The sequence below is a fragment of the Adiantum capillus-veneris genome, chromosome 7 (assembly GCF_014529385.1).
Source record: "Adiantum capillus-veneris isolate H3 chromosome 7, ASM1452938v2, whole genome shotgun sequence".
Lineage (NCBI taxonomy): Eukaryota > Viridiplantae > Streptophyta > Polypodiopsida > Polypodiales > Pteridaceae > Adiantum > Adiantum capillus-veneris.
The window spans coordinates 85,876,570-85,894,192 of record NC_140937.1 but is presented as its reverse complement, the minus strand read 5'-3'; the positions used below and the strand labels follow the sequence as shown (position 1 = coordinate 85,894,192).

General features: G+C 43.3%; 1 protein-coding gene and 1 long non-coding RNA gene across 2 annotated transcripts in view; both read right to left on the bottom strand.

Annotated features, from left to right (window-relative positions):
• Positions 1-3,773: 3,773 nt before the first annotated feature.
• On the bottom strand, positions 3,774-4,970 carry LOC147454157 (uncharacterized). Its single transcript, XR_015188762.1, has 3 exons — positions 4,925-4,970; positions 4,650-4,696; positions 3,774-4,556 (listed from the first exon to the last, which is right to left on the bottom strand). It is a non-coding gene; the product is annotated as an uncharacterized LOC147454157 (long non-coding RNA).
• A 1,190-nt stretch (positions 4,971-6,160) lies between these two features.
• LOC147454156 (uncharacterized) overlaps positions 6,161-17,623 on the bottom strand; it is a 71,916-nt gene continuing 60,453 nt past the window's right edge. The window contains exons 5-10 of the mRNA XM_086516182.1: positions 16,088-16,144; positions 7,740-7,841; positions 7,156-7,660; positions 6,871-7,076; positions 6,615-6,778; positions 6,161-6,508 (exon numbers count right to left, since the gene is read on the bottom strand). Coding sequence (XP_086372308.1) covers positions 6,346-6,508; positions 6,615-6,778; positions 6,871-7,076; positions 7,156-7,660; positions 7,740-7,841; positions 16,088-16,144 — 1,197 coding nt within the window. The 3' untranslated portion in view covers positions 6,161-6,345. The remainder of the gene's footprint in view (positions 6,509-6,614; positions 6,779-6,870; positions 7,077-7,155; positions 7,661-7,739; positions 7,842-16,087; positions 16,145-17,623) is intronic.

The window sequence follows — 17,623 nt, the reverse complement described above, 5'->3', positions numbered from 1 at the left end:
ATATAAGCCCACATAGGGTACTTGTCCCCATCCAACCTATCCTCAACAGCAAACATCTTGAAGACATCTGTGTTGTTGTCAGCATGGTAAATGCTGCACCTGATGTGAAAACTACCCAAAAATAGGAGAAACGGAGGGGGAACAACACATGCTATATAGCACAAACCGTAGAAGTAAGGCACCTGTTATGCAGAAATCGGCACTAACAGAAATTCTGCACAAAATGACGAAATTGCCTGTGCAGATCTGCCAGTAGTGGAAACGGAGGCCGAAATGAGCCCGAATCAGAAATCTGAGCAAACTAAGCTCTACAAGCTTATCCAAAATATTTGTCGACCTACGAACGCTCGCCAAATCTCACTGTAATCGGAGAAAGTGAGCAAGCGTGTGCTGGAGCAGCTGATGACTAAGCCTGGGAGGACGTAACTTGCTCTGATACCAATTGTTGGAATTAGGGTTGTAGAGAAACACACACAGCTTGGAGAAGACGAAGGAAGCTCAAGGCACACAATAGAGAGTGTGTTACTTAGTGTGCAATGGAAAGATAGATAGCCCTAGAGTGATGGGCGTATATACAATGCACAGGGGGAAAAACCTCCTAAGGAGGGAAAAATGCCCCGACGGTCCTAGTGTGTTCACACACATCACTACCACATGTATATCATAACATCTCTCTCTCTCTCTCTCTCTCTCTCTCGGGTTGAGCCATCAGGTCGTGGAGACAAGAGATCGTGTAGATTTGGCAGGGCAAAGCCGTGGGCATGGTCCCAACAGGAGCTCGTGCAGATTCGGCAGGGCAGAGCCGTGGGCAAGGTCCCTGGGCAGCCAAGGACGGTTGGTCCGTGTGCACGGCCGCTTAAGGGAGGAGGAAGGCCGTCATGGACATGCATGGAATCGTTGGTTTGCGGGCTTGAAGGGTGCATGCCTAGCAAGACAGAATAACTCGTTTCTGCTGCGTTTTGAACCAAGGCTTGTTGCATGCGCGATCTCCTTCCCTTGCCTCTGCGCAGTGGCCGCCATAGCTGTTGAAGTTATTTTCATTTATTTATTTTTTTGTTCCTCTAAGTGGGCACCCAATTGCTAGCCCTAAACCAATTAAAAGGCGCCTTCCCACCAAGACTTTGAGTTGCAAGCTTATACCAGGACGTGCCGAAGAATTCGAGCTATGAGCTTATACCATGATGCACTGCAGCATTCAAGATGTGTGCTTATGCCATGATGCGCTGCAGAATTCGAGATGAGAGCTTATGCCATGCACCATAGAATTCGTTTTTTGTGACCTCAATAACGGGCCATGATTTGTTACACAAAGTAAGGGCGTAGTACTCCACCACGTCGCATTTGACGACCATGAAAGCATGGCGCATCAAGGAAGGCTCTATGGTCATGTTTTCGTCTTGCCTAGAAGTCGAGAGTGGCAATTATATCGTCATGTTTTCGAGTTTCCCAGGAATAGATGGTGAAGAAAGTGCTTGACCTCGGACAGGCACACGAACGGATGCTCAGGTTTGCAATTTTACGTTCTTGCAATTTTCATAGCTTTATGTATACAATTGAATTGCAGGAGTATGTTCTTATGTTAATCTCGGCCATGGTGCCCTGAGTGATTACCTACAGGTCCAGTATGATCAAGGTCAACCTATTACGGTTCTGATAGAGATGGCCTCTACATGAGTTTCTACGAGGCATAGTTGTCTAGTAGTAGCGATAACTTCGGCATGGCATGTGCCTTCTAAGGCAACAATGATTGGCACGTCCGATCATTAATTCAATTCTAAGAAGCAGGCAATCTGAAATAGTTTGAATCTAAATCCACTAGCGGCCATGTCTATTGAACCAATTACCATCAGTATTTGGAAAATCATTTCTTGGTTTTTTTCTCGCTGGTAACTCATCTGATTCTTACAACGGCAAGCTTCGTCGACAGGTGTACTTAATGAGGTACGCAGTTAATATTTGTTCACTGAGCATATGCTTGATAACTATGGTATGCAATGGGAGTCTATGATTGCTTTGGGCTATCATTCATAGACTCAACTATGTACAAGATGCACATACTTTACGCATATAATTCTGTTTTTCTAGCAGATCTACAAGTAGACAAGGTCTATTTTTTGTGAATGATTGACACGGTCGACTTTCTTTTGTTGTTGAGGGAAGCAAGGCTTCCAGTTCGGCATCTTGCATTGCGATTTTCCCATTTGTATGTCAATAGCCGCATCAGTTGGCTATTAGAACTAACAAATTTTGGTGAAGCAAGGCTTCAATTTAGGGACTTTGCATTGCGGCTTCTCCCGTTTGGCATATGCTATGAGCATACGGATTTGGGAGGGATTAGGCAATGGGCTTGCCAGTTATTTTATTTCGTGTCCGACGGGCATATATGGCGCAAGAGGGCGAGTTGTGTATACGACAACTTCCACTCGTTGTGTATACGACCAGTCCCACTCCCACTCACACAGCAGATATGGCTATGAGCCATCTATGGGACAACCAATATGGCTATGAGCCATCTGTCCGACAACCAAATATGGCTATGAGCCATCTGTGAGCAAGTTTCTCCAATTGAAGGCGTGGAATCCTTTTAGCATTATTTTGGGATCCATCCCTACAACGCGTATTGACTCAAGCTGAATCTTACCATCATTGCTAGATGCTAATAACCACTCAAGTCTCGCTGCACTGCCATATTATCAACAGAGTGCATGCACTGAGTGCTGTCGAGGATATGCCATCTATTGTTCCACACTACCCTAGCAATACCTGTTGCATCAGCCACTTGCAACCACTGCATCCAGGCCAAACGTGAGTCCCAAATACTGAGAAACTTGATTGCGCCACGCACCACACTACGCTTCAAGGCTTTCAACCATTGCATTACCTTCAAAATTCCCCAATTGCTACAAAGAGCTTTTAATTCACCATCTCCTAATAAAGACCAACACATCAAAGCCAAGGATTTGAATAAGCTCGAAACTCACGTAGTAGAAAGCTATCTAGGCATTCAATCAAGGATTCAAGCATCAAGTTTGGAAGAATTCTTGTGAGCAGTTACAAGTCGAAGTAGACGATTTTTATCACCAACTTTGCTCATTGTGATAGAGGATCAAAGCTCAAAGGGGAACTATACTCACTTGCAATCGGCACATATGTATGCTCAATCCATCATGTATGAAGCACATGTGCATAAAGCTCACATTAAAATGTTCTTTTACACATGTATCTTTGAGGATAATTTCATGAACATGCCAACATATGCAAGAGGACTAGACATTGCCATGATACATGGTAAGACCTTCCTCATGAGGCATCATATTATGCACACATGGACACCCACAACACTCGAATTATATGTGTATTTTACTCCATTTTTCATGGAGATTGCATCCTTGTTAGTCTAGACAAACAACATCAATGAAGAATGGCACCACTGAATGATGACAACGTACGAAGCCAACATCAACAATAACGAACGACAACTACAACATGAGGGACGAGAATCACATTCCGCTAAGGTTGTACGATATTGAATTTCTACATACTACAGTACCCTACGCCACTTGCATGATGTATCCGAACGTAAACAAAACATGATGTATCCAATTGAGAACCATGTTTATGCATCCAAATGTGAACCCATGCATCTAGCTAAGAAAGCCTTGTATGAACCATGACTTGTTGAATGCATTGAGATTCAGTCATGCCGTATCTTAGGCAATCCTAGGATGAAATCAAGTTCAAGGGGGCGATTGTTAGGGTTAAACCTACTTACATCCTATGCTTATGTGAACAAACCCTTATGATGCTATTCTCACACACTTTAGTGGGAAATATGCATACACCTAGTACTTTATTTTCATGTCACATGGAGCACACACTTGTCCTAAAACTCCTCATGCACACAACACCTAGCCATATATGTGGATGCACTAGCATCGACCACTTCTACTACTTGCATGTATCACTCCATCTATAAATGGAGTTCCATTGTACAAACTCACTCTCTCTTGAATCAATGCAAGCTATGTGCTAAAATTGATTTACAAGTTGATTAGTATTTGTACACTTAATTAGTTATTGTAATTCTCCTTAATTAATTATGAACTCTACATTGGTGTATCCATCATAGCCTTGCAAGTGGTATCAGAGCGCAATTGTGAGGCTTATTGTAATTATTATTAGCATTATTATTCATTGTAAATATCCTACCCTTGAGGTGTCTATCTTAGAGATAAATTAGGTGTTCTTTTGCATGCATGTTAAGCTAGCCCAAAAACCAAGTGTCAAGTTTCTATCTTTTCTCATTTAATGAAAAAGGTTTGAGGCCTTTGAATTGAAGGCATGGAATCCTTTTAGCATTATCTTGAGGTCCATCCTTACAACGCGTATTGACTCAAGCCGACTCTTACCATCATTGCTAGCTGCTATTAACCACTCAAGTCTCGTTGCGTTGCCATATTATCAACACATTGCATTCAATGAGTGCTTTCAAGGATACGCCATCTATTGGCCCACGCTACCCTAGCACTACTTCCTGCAACGGCCACTTACAACCACTGCATCCAAGCAAAATGTAAGCCCCAAATACTAGGAAACTTGATTGCGTCACACGCCACACTATACTTCTAGGCTTTCAACGATTGCATTACCTTCCGAAATCCCCGATTGCTGCAAAGAGCTTTTGATTCACTAGCACCTAATAAAGGCCAACACATCAAAGCCAAGAATTTTAAAAACCTCGAAACTCACATAGTAGAAGGCTATCTAGGCATTCAATCAAGGATTCAAGCATCAAGTTTGGAAGAATTCTCGTGAGCAGTCACAAGTCGAAGTAGACGATTTTTTATCAACTTTGCTCATTGTGAAGAGGTGCTTCACAATCGGTGTGATAGAGGATCAAAGTTCAAAGGGGAACTATACTCACTTGCAATCGGCACATATGTATGTTCAATCCACCATGTATGAAACGCCTGCATAAAGCTCACATTCAAATGTATGTTTACACATGTATCTTTGAGGATAATTTCATGAATATGCCAACATATGCAAGAGGACTAGACACTGCCATGATACATGGTAAGACCTTCCTCATGAGGCATCAGATTATGCACACATGAACACTCACAACACTTGAAATATATGTGTATTTTAATCCATTTTTTATGGAGATTGCATCCTTGTTAGTCAGACAAACTACATCAACGAAGAATGGCACAACTACATGATGACAACGTACGAAGCTGACATCAACAATAACAAACGACTACAACATGAGGATTAAGAATCACATTACACTACCCTATGCCACTTGCATGATATATCCGAATGTGAGCAAAGCATGAAGTATCTAGTTGAGAACCATGTTTATGCATCCAAATGTGAACCCATGCATCTAGATAAAGAAGCCTTGTATGAACCATGACCTGTTGAATCAATTGAGATACATGCATGATGTATCTTAGGTAATCCTAAGATGAATCAAGTTTTAAGGGGGCAATTGTTAGGGTTTAAACCTACTAACATCCTATGCCTATGTGGACAACCCCTTATGGTGCTATTCTCACACACTCTAGTGGGAAATATGCCTACACCTAGTACTATTTTCATGCCACATGGAGCACACACTTGTCCTAAAACTCCTCATGCAACACCTAGCCACATATGTGGATGCACTATCATCGAGCACTTCTACTACTTGCATGTAACACTCCATCCATAAATGGAGTTCCACTGTACAAACTCTCTCTCTCTTGAATCAATGCAAACTATCCTATTTCTCTACATTGTGTGCTAAATTTGATTTGCAAGTTGATTAGTATTTGTGCACTTAATTAGTTATTGAAATTATGCTTAATTAATTATGAACGCTGCATTGGTGTATCCACCAAAGCCTTGCAAACATCAAATAAAGTTCATTCATTCAAAGTAGGATGAATTCTCCATCAAGCAATGAACTCCATTGAAAGCATGGTCTCAGAAATTTATGCCATATGTGACTGCACAATGAATATTGATGCTACCACTCTTAATTGATGTGCTGATGCAACTCTCACCTAGCATCTGGTAGAATCTATTGCCGTGTCCGAGCATGAGCTCAAGTGTAGAGTGCTCACCCTCGAGAGTTTTTAAACATATGACTAGGAATTTTGTAACTCCTATGAAATGCAGAACTTCTGTTTAATAGAATAACTTTTTTGTACACAAGTGATTAATGTCTGTACGTATGCAGCCGCTAAATGATTCTTTTTATCTTCACATATATCACACAAAGCATCTAGCCTATTTACAAATACAGCTCAGTACAAAAAACATGGCTGTGGATTTGAGCAAAAAGCATACAAGTTCTTAATCTTCCTGTAGAGTGAGATGATCGAGGGGAGTGACTTCTGCAAGTTGTGACCTCCTTACTCCCCAAAAGAGCCTGGGATGCAAGCCCCTCCTTACAGTCTTGTAGAGCCAACCCATATGAGCCTTGCAGACACTACAAAAGGCCGTTGTCCAGGAGTACCTACAAGTTTAATGGGTTCAGCTAGGGAATCACAGTAAAAAAAAATGGTTTTTACATTCGACAAATTCTACAAAGAATCACATGCCATACTCATAGAACCTCATACCCAGGAAACCAGCTATGCTCTGTTTCTGGATTCCCTAATAAGATCAGTCCTTCTGTATGAGTAAGTGTTAAAGTCTCATGGACAATTCCGTAGGTGTTTACGAACGCATCAACAGGTCCCTCAGCAGACATAACAAGAATATCACTACGCCTTGCTATCAAAGCCTGCAAGACAAGAAAAACTTAACCAGCCCTTAATGAACCTTGGTTTTTTGGGACTAATTGGTAATCAAAACGTCATAAATACACCAACTGACCAAACACCATCTACAGTTCAAGTTGTTCATCGACTCCAACAATTGAATCTCTCTTTGAAGCCGAAAAACCACTCCATTGATCTCCAGCAACTCCTGCCGAGTGGAATCTTGCACAGGTATCTTACTTGCAATGTGATAGGCCAACATTTCAGGATTTCTGACCATGTTGTATATGGTTGGAAGCTGAACCACTTGCTGCCATAAATCTGAACCAGAGATCCTTAGGAACATGAGCAGACAAAAAGGTAAGAACAGACCTTAGAACTGCATGAATCTTAATTTAACCTGCTGCACGTTGAGCAAGATAATAGGCATCATGCATCCGGTATACCCAATGGGGCCATGCAGAACATTGTGGCATAGATAGGCACTTAGATGCATCCAGCGCCCACCTTTTCCGAAACCCCCCTCTTCTGTCAAAACTGCTCTCCTCTCTCTGAGAGCAGTCGTGGATGGGATAATCATCGTTATCATGTGTTTGCCTTGCATGGGCTGCTCTGTGGTCTGTTTTCTCTTGTCTTGGCCTGTAATGCTGGGCTTCAACCTCTCCTTGAACAACCCCAATGCCCCAATTCTCCCCAGCATGATGGGCACCCCTCAAACATTGCGTTGCTTCATGAGCCACAGAATTGAGCTCTCTCAAGTGTTTTGGTTCTTCTCTCTTCTGTTCTAGAATTATGGAAGGATCTCTGCCACTTTGAAAACTTAAAACACAAGCCAACTTCCCAAAGGCGTCCCTTGGAATATGCAGAGGTAAGTCTTCTGACAAGATGCACACCTGTGCGCACACCTATATCATGAAAAGCTAGTCAACCAGATGGCAAACATTCACATGGAGCGCCAGAATCCAGAAACAATATGCCTCTTACAACGCCATCAGCATTTGTCCAAACATGAGCTGTGCGGAACCTCTGGCAGCCTTTCGCAACAAGGTTAACAGAACCATCAGCCACAGATCTCAACTGCCTTATCTGCCATATGAGCACACCTGTGAGAATAGCTGAATTAGAGAAAACAGTTTTATCTGTTAACACTATCCATCAGATATCTTGGCCTAAACACTACAAAACACAGAGCTAGCCAAGAACTGCAACCATGCCAACAATTTTCATCGGCAAATCCAAGCCATCATTGCCCGTCACTTGAAACACAGAGCACGCACGTGCATACATGAACTAACACCCACCCAGGCAGACGCGTGCACACTCTGAGAGAGAGAGAGAGAGAGAGAGAGAGAGAGAGAGAGAGAGAGAGAGAGATGAAATGATATATTAATGTCTTCAAAAGGCCAAAATGACCTATGAGATCAAACCGATACAAACTGGTGAATCTGTTACCGTGTCTGGGTACAAAAAAGAGATGCTAAAAATGAAACTAGGAGTGCTACTAGCTGGTACTGTGTGGGATATGTGTGATCACTGATACGATGGGTGCCTAGTACAAGAGGGTGATATAATGGGTCATGAATCTATCCTCATCTGTACTCTGGGTGTCAAGATAGTATGGCTCAAATCCTCAGCTGCAGTCTCCGTCAAAGCTGTGAAGCTCCTCTCCTTAGTCGCGAGTGCCCACTGTCTCCGTCTCCCTAGCTCCAGTGCTATATCGATGAGGGTCCTGCAAGTGTGAGTATGAGTTGAGCTTTGCAGAGGCGGCTGCTCCTCTGTCACTCCAGTGTCTGGTGTGAAGAAATTGGTAATCTGTCTCTGGGATTGGGTCCGCAGCCGTCTCTGAATAGACAGTGGAAGCGAACCCGTATCTCCTGTGCACTGACATATATAATGCATCTCTGTCTCTGGCTCTGTATGGCATAGGCGGCATATCCTGCTGGCTGCTGGTATCCCTGTGAATCTACCAGTCTCAATCTCAAGCTGGTGGGAAGATGTCCGCCGTATCTGGTCAATGGCACACCGTAACCCATGAGAAAGACGTGCATCCATATAGCTGGGTCGAATCACAAACCCTCTATCAGTTCTATCCATGTCCTCCTGGTGTCCAACTGGGTCGGGTCTTGGCGAATGAGTCTAGTAATCTCCACCCATGTAAGAGACATCGATGGTGCATCAAGGGCATACTGGAAGGGGGGTAAGCTGTCCATGCTAAAGCCATGTATCTGGAACCATGATGACATCTCGGCATACCAGCATTATGCGTTCCCTTGTGAAGCTAATTGTCTGGAGGACTCAAGGGCCAATTGGGCATATAGATACATACATACATACATTATATATGTATGTATATATATATATATATATATATATATATAGAGAGAGAGAGAGAGAGAGAGAGAGAGAGAGAGAGAGAGAGAGAGAGAGAGAGAGAGAGAGAGAGAGAGAGAGAGAATGAAATGAAATGAAATGATATATTAACGTCTACAAGAGGCCAAAATGACCTATGAGACCAACTGATTACAATGATGAGTCTAGTACCAAGTCTGGGTACAAACAAGAAAACTACAAACAAAGAACTGATAGGAGTGCTACCGACTCCTATGGGTGGCTGGTAGGCTGAGCAATGGTATCACCATAAAGGTACAAAGTGGGGAGAGAGAGAAATGAAATGTTATATTAACGTCTTCAAAAGGCCAGAGTGACCTATGAGACCAAAATGATACAAAAGTGGTGAATCTGTTACAATGTGTGAAAGTGTGAAAATAAATGCGAAAAAACTAAATACAAAGTATTAGATAAACTTCTTAGGAGCATTCTAGGTGTCTGGCTAGAATGCTTCTAATCCTTTGTTGTAGTCTCCTCCGGTGAAGTGTGCTTCTGCATCTCGGTCGTGGTCGTCTCGATTTCCTAAGCTCAATCGCCCTGTCAATGAGGGTGCCTTTGGTATGAATGTGGGTACTCCTTTGTGCTCGCTGCTGGCCTCTTGCTTCTCCTTCCATTCCTGCTTCTCTCGATCCGAAGAAATCTGTGATCTGCCTCTGAGGCTGTAGTGCTCTTTGTCTTCTCATTAGATTATCCCTGTGCCGATGTAGTTCCAGTAGGTACAGGCCTAAGCACCTTTGATCTTGGTATTGCATGACTCTATCTAGAGGTCCAAAGCCTTCTTTAAATAGGCAATGGAAACGCCCACGTATCTCATAGTATATGGTGCAATGACATATGTAGTGTAATTCTGTCTCCGACTCCATTCCGCATAACTTGCAAATTCTGCTCTCAGGCGGGATTCCTCTAAATCTGCCAAATTCAATTTCCAGCTGGTGTGAGGATGTACGAATTTGACCAATAGCACATCTCAAACCATGAGACAGGTGGGTATCCATGTAGCTCGGGCGAATCACAAAACCATCTTCAGATATCTGTAGGAAGTTTTCTTTGTAGTCGGCCATCTTCGTGCCCAATTCTTGTGTAGGGTCTACCCATGTCCTCTTAGTGTCCAACTGTATAAGATCCTGGCGGATGATTTTATTAATCTCCGTTCGTGTGATTGCCAATGATGGAGCCTCAAGAGAGTATTGGAAGGGGGGTAATCTTTCCATACTGAACCCGTGTCTCTGAAACCACGAGGACAGTTGCGCATACCAGCATGATGTATCTCCTTTCATTGCTAATTGTCGAGAGGATTCGAGGGCCAATCTAGTATATCGGCAATTATTTGTATCCCGTAAACCATGTATGAAGGACACTGATCTGGTAAGAGCTTCAATTTCTATCGGAGGGGCAGCTAGTTCCGCTCGGGTAATTGCGTGTGGTACGGAGGCCTTGGCTCTAATCATTCGGGAAATCATAGATACCAAAGGTCTCTCCATTGACTTCCAATTATCCTGATCCACAGATGGTCCCCAAATCTGGACCCCATAAAGCATAGCCGAAGCCACCACAGTATCAAAGAGCCAAAGTTTTGTTCGTGGTTCCTGAAACTGCACTTGTGAACACATCCTCTCCAACCTCCCAAGGCCGTAGAGGCTTTGGACAATCTAGCATCCGCTGCTTTCTTAAGAGTAAACTTCGGTCCTGTAAATACCACACCAAGGTATGTGTATGCATATGTGTACTCTACTGTATCCTGGCCATAAGCAAATGTAGGTGCCGATCTCCTAACCCACTGCGGTGTGGTGTTAAACACCATAACTTTGGTTTTACCCAAATTTACCAACAGCTCGCTGTCCTCCGCGAATTTATGTAATGCATCTAACTGCCTCTGCATTCCATCTGGTGATTCTGCTATCAATACAATATCATCTGCATACAACAACAAAGGGATCCATGACCCTGCAAGTTGAGCAGTAATCTGATACCTCATCTATATACATACCAAATAACGTAGGGGACAGTGGGCATCCCTGCTTTACTCCAACGATGGAATGAAAAATGTCGGAATCCCCTTCTGGAGTACGTACATAACCAGTTACTGACCCGTATAAGGCCATGATCCCCCAAATAATCTCTTTGGGACCCCTAACTCTTGCATTCTGCGCATCAATCTTGCCCTTGGTACTGTATCAAAAACTTTCCGAAAATCCACAAAGCAACAATACATCCTTCTCCCGCTTGCTCTTCCTTCCTCAATAATGGCTCTGAGCGTAAGAATATGATCTAAAGTGGAATAACCCCTCATTCTCTGCCCATCTACTCAATTTTTGTTCCAGAATGGATGCGTACAATCGGGTCAATGTGTGACCCACCATAATGGTACGGTAGTTCCCGGGTATCATAGGATCCCCTGACTTCAAAATAGGTACGATAGTAGATAATTTCCAAGATTCAGGTAATCCTTCACACATGACCCGATTAAACAGACGAGCAAGGACTTCTGAAAGTAGATCCCTTCCATGGATCAGATGTTCTGCTACTAAACCCTCATGATCATATGCTCTTCTTGTCTTCATCTTATCAATGGCTTTTCCCACCATTTCCGTAGTAAAGAAAGTACTAGTAGCAGGGCATGGCTCGAGCGGATCTGGTAATGGAGGCTGTCCAAATACCGTATATAATGATGTTACATATTGACCCCAAATCTCAGGAGAAGTAATTGTCGGAGGCGATGAGTGCTCGTGAAATAAACGCCAGGCCTCATGTGAGTCTTGACTCAAGAAGAGCTGATATAAATCCTTCTCCAGTTTGGCTAAAAATGCCCTTTTCTTGCGACGTACTATACGCCGAAGAGCAATCCGAGACTGCTTATATGTGATAATCCCAAGTGTAAAGTCTTTCTGGACCTGGGTTCTCGTCTCTCTGCATTCCTCGTCGTACCAACTGTTTTGAGGCATGTTCCCAGATCCTCTCTTCTGATCAGGCTGAGTATGTGGGTATGCCTCTTGTGCTGCTCCATGTAGTATCTCTGTTAGCTGAGAAGTAATCTCCTCTACAGTATATACTAGCTCGGCTGCCCACATCCTATTATAGATCTTTTCCACATAGACTGAATCAGTCTCTGGCGTGAAAGTATATCTTGTGTGTGTCTTCTTCCTTTGTACTTGAGAGGCATTGTATTGGAAGGAGATTGATAAGGTCAAGAGAGCATGATCCACTGCGATCCCAACCGGTCTCGGTCCCACCTTAAAGTCCTCGATACTAGAAATAAAGCTTGGTGAAGTCATGACATAATCCACTGTACTGGCCCCATGCCTGTGTGGGAAGCATGTGAATCCCCCAGATAAAGGGAAATTCTCTAGACCATTAAGTATGGCCAAACCATGTGTAGTTGCCATTTCCATGAGATGTCTCCCATATTCAGTGTGTTCTTTATCCTGTGAGTTTCTAGTAAGCCCCTCCTGTGATAAATCCACTTCTCTGAGCATTTCCTCAGAAGTATCATAGAATACTGCTTGAGAGTTGGCCGCTCTGGTATTAAAGTCTCCTAAGAGAACGATGTCTCCATCTCTAGAGAACTCCCATATGTCATTATTCAATATGGAGAAAGGGGACTGTCCTTTAGGTGAGGAGTAGACTGATGTACTTGGAGGGAAGTAGCATATAGCGATATATAGAAATCTACCTGTCTCGGCTCTCATTCTCACCCACATATACCTTGCTTGTTCATCTTTCCTGATAATCTGTAGTAGTGGTTTCAGCTCCTCTTTAAATAAGACTGCTACTCCTCCTGAACCCCGGCTACCTCGCAGAGATCTCTTGTCTGGTCGACGAGCTGTTTCCCATAAATACCCCTTCACATGTGGCATAAGCTGTCCCTGTATCTGGTGTGTCTCTGAGTAGAAAACTATGTCTCTGTCCTTAAAGCTGTCTTCAAAGGCACCTACATCTAGCCTATATGATCCATTACAATTCCACGCCGCTATCCAGAGCGTCGCCCCATAGCTCTCGCACCGTCATGATGAGCGCTTTTCCAGAACCACTACTTTCCCTCCTCTATAAAAGGCGATTTTCCCCTTTTCTCTTGCTGCCCTGATCTCTGGCATCAACTCTTGCATGTGTGCCACTTGTGCCAATGTAAGGCCATCTCCCAAGAAAATACCGGTTTTCTTAAGAGTTGGCCTCTTCTTTAGAAATTCCTTCCTTATTTCTATATTCGGGAAGCGGAGAATAAGTGCCCTATCCTTTACGTTTCCCTTCTCGTCGATTCCTTTCTTGCCCACTCTCCATGCACTTGTGTGAGTAGGCTTTGTGATGCCCATGCGTTGTAGCAGTTCCCTCACTTCGTCATCTACATTCTCTTTGTCTTTGACTCCTGTGACCCGCACATGCAGAGCCCGATTCTTCCTTTTTTGCTCTTCCTCAATGGTCATATTAATCATGGTGGAGGTAGGTGTGGTCTCAGGCATCTGGGCCTTCCCTTTCTTCGCATCCTCAATCCATTTCTCTGCTTCATCAACCTTTTCTTGTGTCTTAACAAGACGTTCCGCCCATGAAGATGCCGTTTTCGATTTCTGTTCATCTCCTTCCCGTAGAGCTTTCATCTGATCCTTCATGTCCTCGAGCTCCTTCGGCACCGAAGGTTGGTCGTCTCCCTTCTCCTTAGTTGCAGATTTGCAAGCCGCAAGTTCTCCTTTTAGCTCCTCAATTATTGCATCTTTTTCCCCCATGTGCTTTTCCATATTTGTTCTCCATGCTTCAAAACTTGCTACTGCCTCATCGAGTTTCTTTTGCATAACGCATTCTATTACATTTACTTCGGCCTTCAAATGAAATGAAAGAGAGAGAGATGAAATGAAATGTTATATTAACGTCTTCAAAAGGCCAAAATGACCTATGAGACTACAAAATGGTGAATCTAATACCATGTCTGGGTACAAAAGAACTAGAAACTACTACTAGAATACATCCTCATCTGCACTCTGGATATCGAGAGAGTATGGCTCGAATCCTCTACCGTAGTCTCCGTCGATGCTGTGTAGCCCCTCTCCTCAATCGTGGCCGTCTAGATCTCTGTAGCTCCAATGCTCGGTCGATGAGAGTGCCGGTAGTGGTCGAATGAGTGTGCCCGAGCTCTGCAATGATGACTGCTCCTCTGGCTGTCCCATATCTAGTGAAAAGAAATCTGTAATCTGTCTCTGGGACTATCTCTCTCTATCTCTCCCCAATAAAGTGTCTCTATATCTGTGTAACTCAAGTAGATATAGCCCAAGACATCTCTGATCCTCATAACTCATGACCCTAGAGAAAGGACCGAAACCCTCTCTGAATAAGCAGTGGAAACGGCCCCGTATCTCATAGTACACTGTGCAATGACATATGTAATGTAGCTCTGATAGCAGGAGGCTGCGTCACATCTGCTCTGCTGCACATCTCTAGAGACCTGACGGTCTTGGCATCTTCTCCCTCTTGCACATATTCGGCTCCGTCACCTTGCTGTATCTCCTGCCGTCCAGCGCTCTACTCTGGTCGTTGCCACTGTTCTCTCTTCTGCTGTAGGTTTGCAGCCAAAGGCATTTCCCCCCCCCCCCCCCCCCCCCCCCAAAAAAAAAACAGCCCCGCCCACACACACACATGCACACAATTTCTTCCGTTGCCTGTGATGCATGCCATTTGTTTTTTTGTTTCCCCTTTGTTTTTCCTATGCAGGCAAGTTTCTTCTTAGTTTGCTCTTTTTCATGCTTGTTAGTCTGCTTGCTTGCTTGTGGTTGCTTTCTTTTGTCTGCAGTTGCTTGTGCACGGGGTGTGTCTGTTCTGCATGATGCTTGTGTGTGGAGGGTGTGTGCGCGCTTGCATGTTCTGATTGTTTTGTCCTTGGATTCTTCTTTGTTTGGTAGGTGCCTTTGGTGTTGGTAGTTAGTGGGTGTGGTGTTCGGTGGGGTTGGGTCTTAGCTTCATCTCCAACTTGCTTCTCTTCAACACCTTTTGCTTTTGCAGTTTGCAGGAGTATCATAGCCCTGTTTATTCTGCTAGGGATGGTCCCTCTGGCAATGGTGGAAGATTGTTTCTCTTTGCCTCTCTCAAGATTCTTCAATATTGGCTGCTCTTCAAGTTTTGGAAGGGGGTTTAGCCCACGATGTGCCCTGATGGTTTGGCCATTGGTCAGTCTGGGAAGCTCCACAGGTTGCAGTACTTCAAAGTTTCTTCTGCTGGTCTTCGTGTCTCAGCTTCCTCCTTTGCCCCTTTTACATGTATTTTTTGTCTCATACTGATCCCTAGGTTCCCCCTCAGCTGTATAATCCCTCAACATCTTAAGGGTTTTTTTGACCCATGATTGTATCTTGATATTTGGCTATGGCTGTGTTTTGTAATGCCAATTTCATCATTATGTATTATGAAAGGTAGAAGCCTAGCATTCTCTTAAACACACGGGCTCGTGTGCACACGCACAAAATAACAAACAAAAAGCAAAAATGTCTGGGCAAAATATCAAATGTGTAGCTCTTACACTCCTTCCTGGCCAAAATATCAAATTTGTAGCTCCTCTCTGCACTTACACTCCTTCCTTGCAAGACCCCTAAAGAATCGCAACACTTAGGTTCTCTCTTTACTTCTTCTCTTTTTGCCAACACTAATCCCAAGTTTTTGCCTTTCTGGCACATAAACATGTCTTTACTCTTTAAAAAAGAGTCATCGCTCTCCCAAGTCTTTGAGCACCAAAAGCTTGTGCTTTCTTGGCTCACGTTTGCATGTCTACACAAAATCAAGGTGGAACAATGGCCCATCCTTTTGCCAAGATCACAGTGTCATAGTTCTCAAACTTAAGTGGATGCTATGATATCACACACAAAGAAATGGCAAGCACACATATACAATGGTTTGCAAATACATCTCAATATACATTTTCAATCTTTCAACTTTGTAAAACAATGACGGGAGTGTTAAGTGTGGCAACATACCTCAGCTGTTGTACCCACCACAAGTTGACGACTTGACATTCTCGAGCGACCATGGACCTATAAACATGTTACACACATTACACAACCCTATGTAATATCAACATCAGAAAAGAGAGTATTCTCATAAATATAAACAAGTGTTTAGCCAATTAGTTGATTGTAATGTCTTTAGCTTGTTCAGCCAATTTGTAAATAGTAATGTCTCAAGTATGTTTTTGGTGGATAGTCTTGGTTTCCTTGTGGTCATTTCTCATAATCATAGAGTTCGTGATAATGAGGGTTGTATGGGATCAAATAGTAGTCCTAAAATGAAATCTATCCCCAGAAAATTCAAAATAGGGACCTCGAAATCCAAAAATCAGTACAAAAATACCTGCAAAGACGAAATGAACATAACATGCACATGCTTGCACACCACATAGCAAGTACATGACCATAACAAGGTCTCATGCTAGTCCTAGGCTACATGCCAAAGCCACCAATGCATCAGACTCCGCCTTGTAAAATCAATTATGCAAAGCAGGTTATGTAGGGTCCTAGCTAGTCTCATGGATCTGTCCAAACATGATTTCCTACAGAGGATCACAAAGATGCCAGCAAAAGCTACGTACCATTGCCTGAAGGTGGGCAACCTTATATTTTGCTCACTGTGGGTGTGTAATTGCAGGTGTAAGAGCAAACTAAGGTGCAATCAACTGTTGGAAATTGTCTCATTGTTTTATGTTTGGAGCATAGGATTTTGAACTATTGCTCACCATGTCAAGCTTTGTGTTTCAGGGAAATAAAGTGGGCAGAAGGTTTACTTTAGATGTAAATGTGCCTAAGGTGAATGTTACCATGTTTGCATAAGGTGTAGGAGTTGTTGCAGATATGGAAATCTGGCATAGAGCGAATTGGTCATGTGAATTCACAACAATTGAAGACAATGCAAACTAAGGAGACGTTTTTAGGTTTGTCAGCATTTGAAGTTGCTGAAATACATAAAATTTGTAAAGCCTGTCAATTTGAAAGGCAAGCCAAAGCATCCTTTCCCTAATAAGCATGTAAGTAGGCATGTATTGGAATTCGTACATACAAATGTATGGGGTCCAGCGAAAACAGCGTCGGGTGGATGCAGGAACAGCACCTCCAATGACACAGGCTACGGTTTGGGGGGCGTTTGGTTATAAAAGGCCTCTATATCTCATGGCCCAGACCTTTTTAGGTTATTTGCGGGAGGAGTGATGAGGGATTTGTTGAACAGCTCATGGCCCAGACGAAGATGGTTATTTGCGGGGGGAGTGTTCATCGGCGACTTTATATTTCTATGTATTGTAACATGCATATGTGAGCATTTGTGTTGCATTGTGATGTGCCACCCATTGAACATTCCTTATTGGATGAGATACTTCTGGGAAGTCAACGACCCAAGATATCAAGAGTTCCAATTTGGAATGAGACTCCTTATTGGATAAGATTCTTCTGGGAAGCCAACGACCTAGGAAATCAAGAGCTCCAATTTGGAATGAGAAAACTGATTGTCTCTCGGAATGTCCC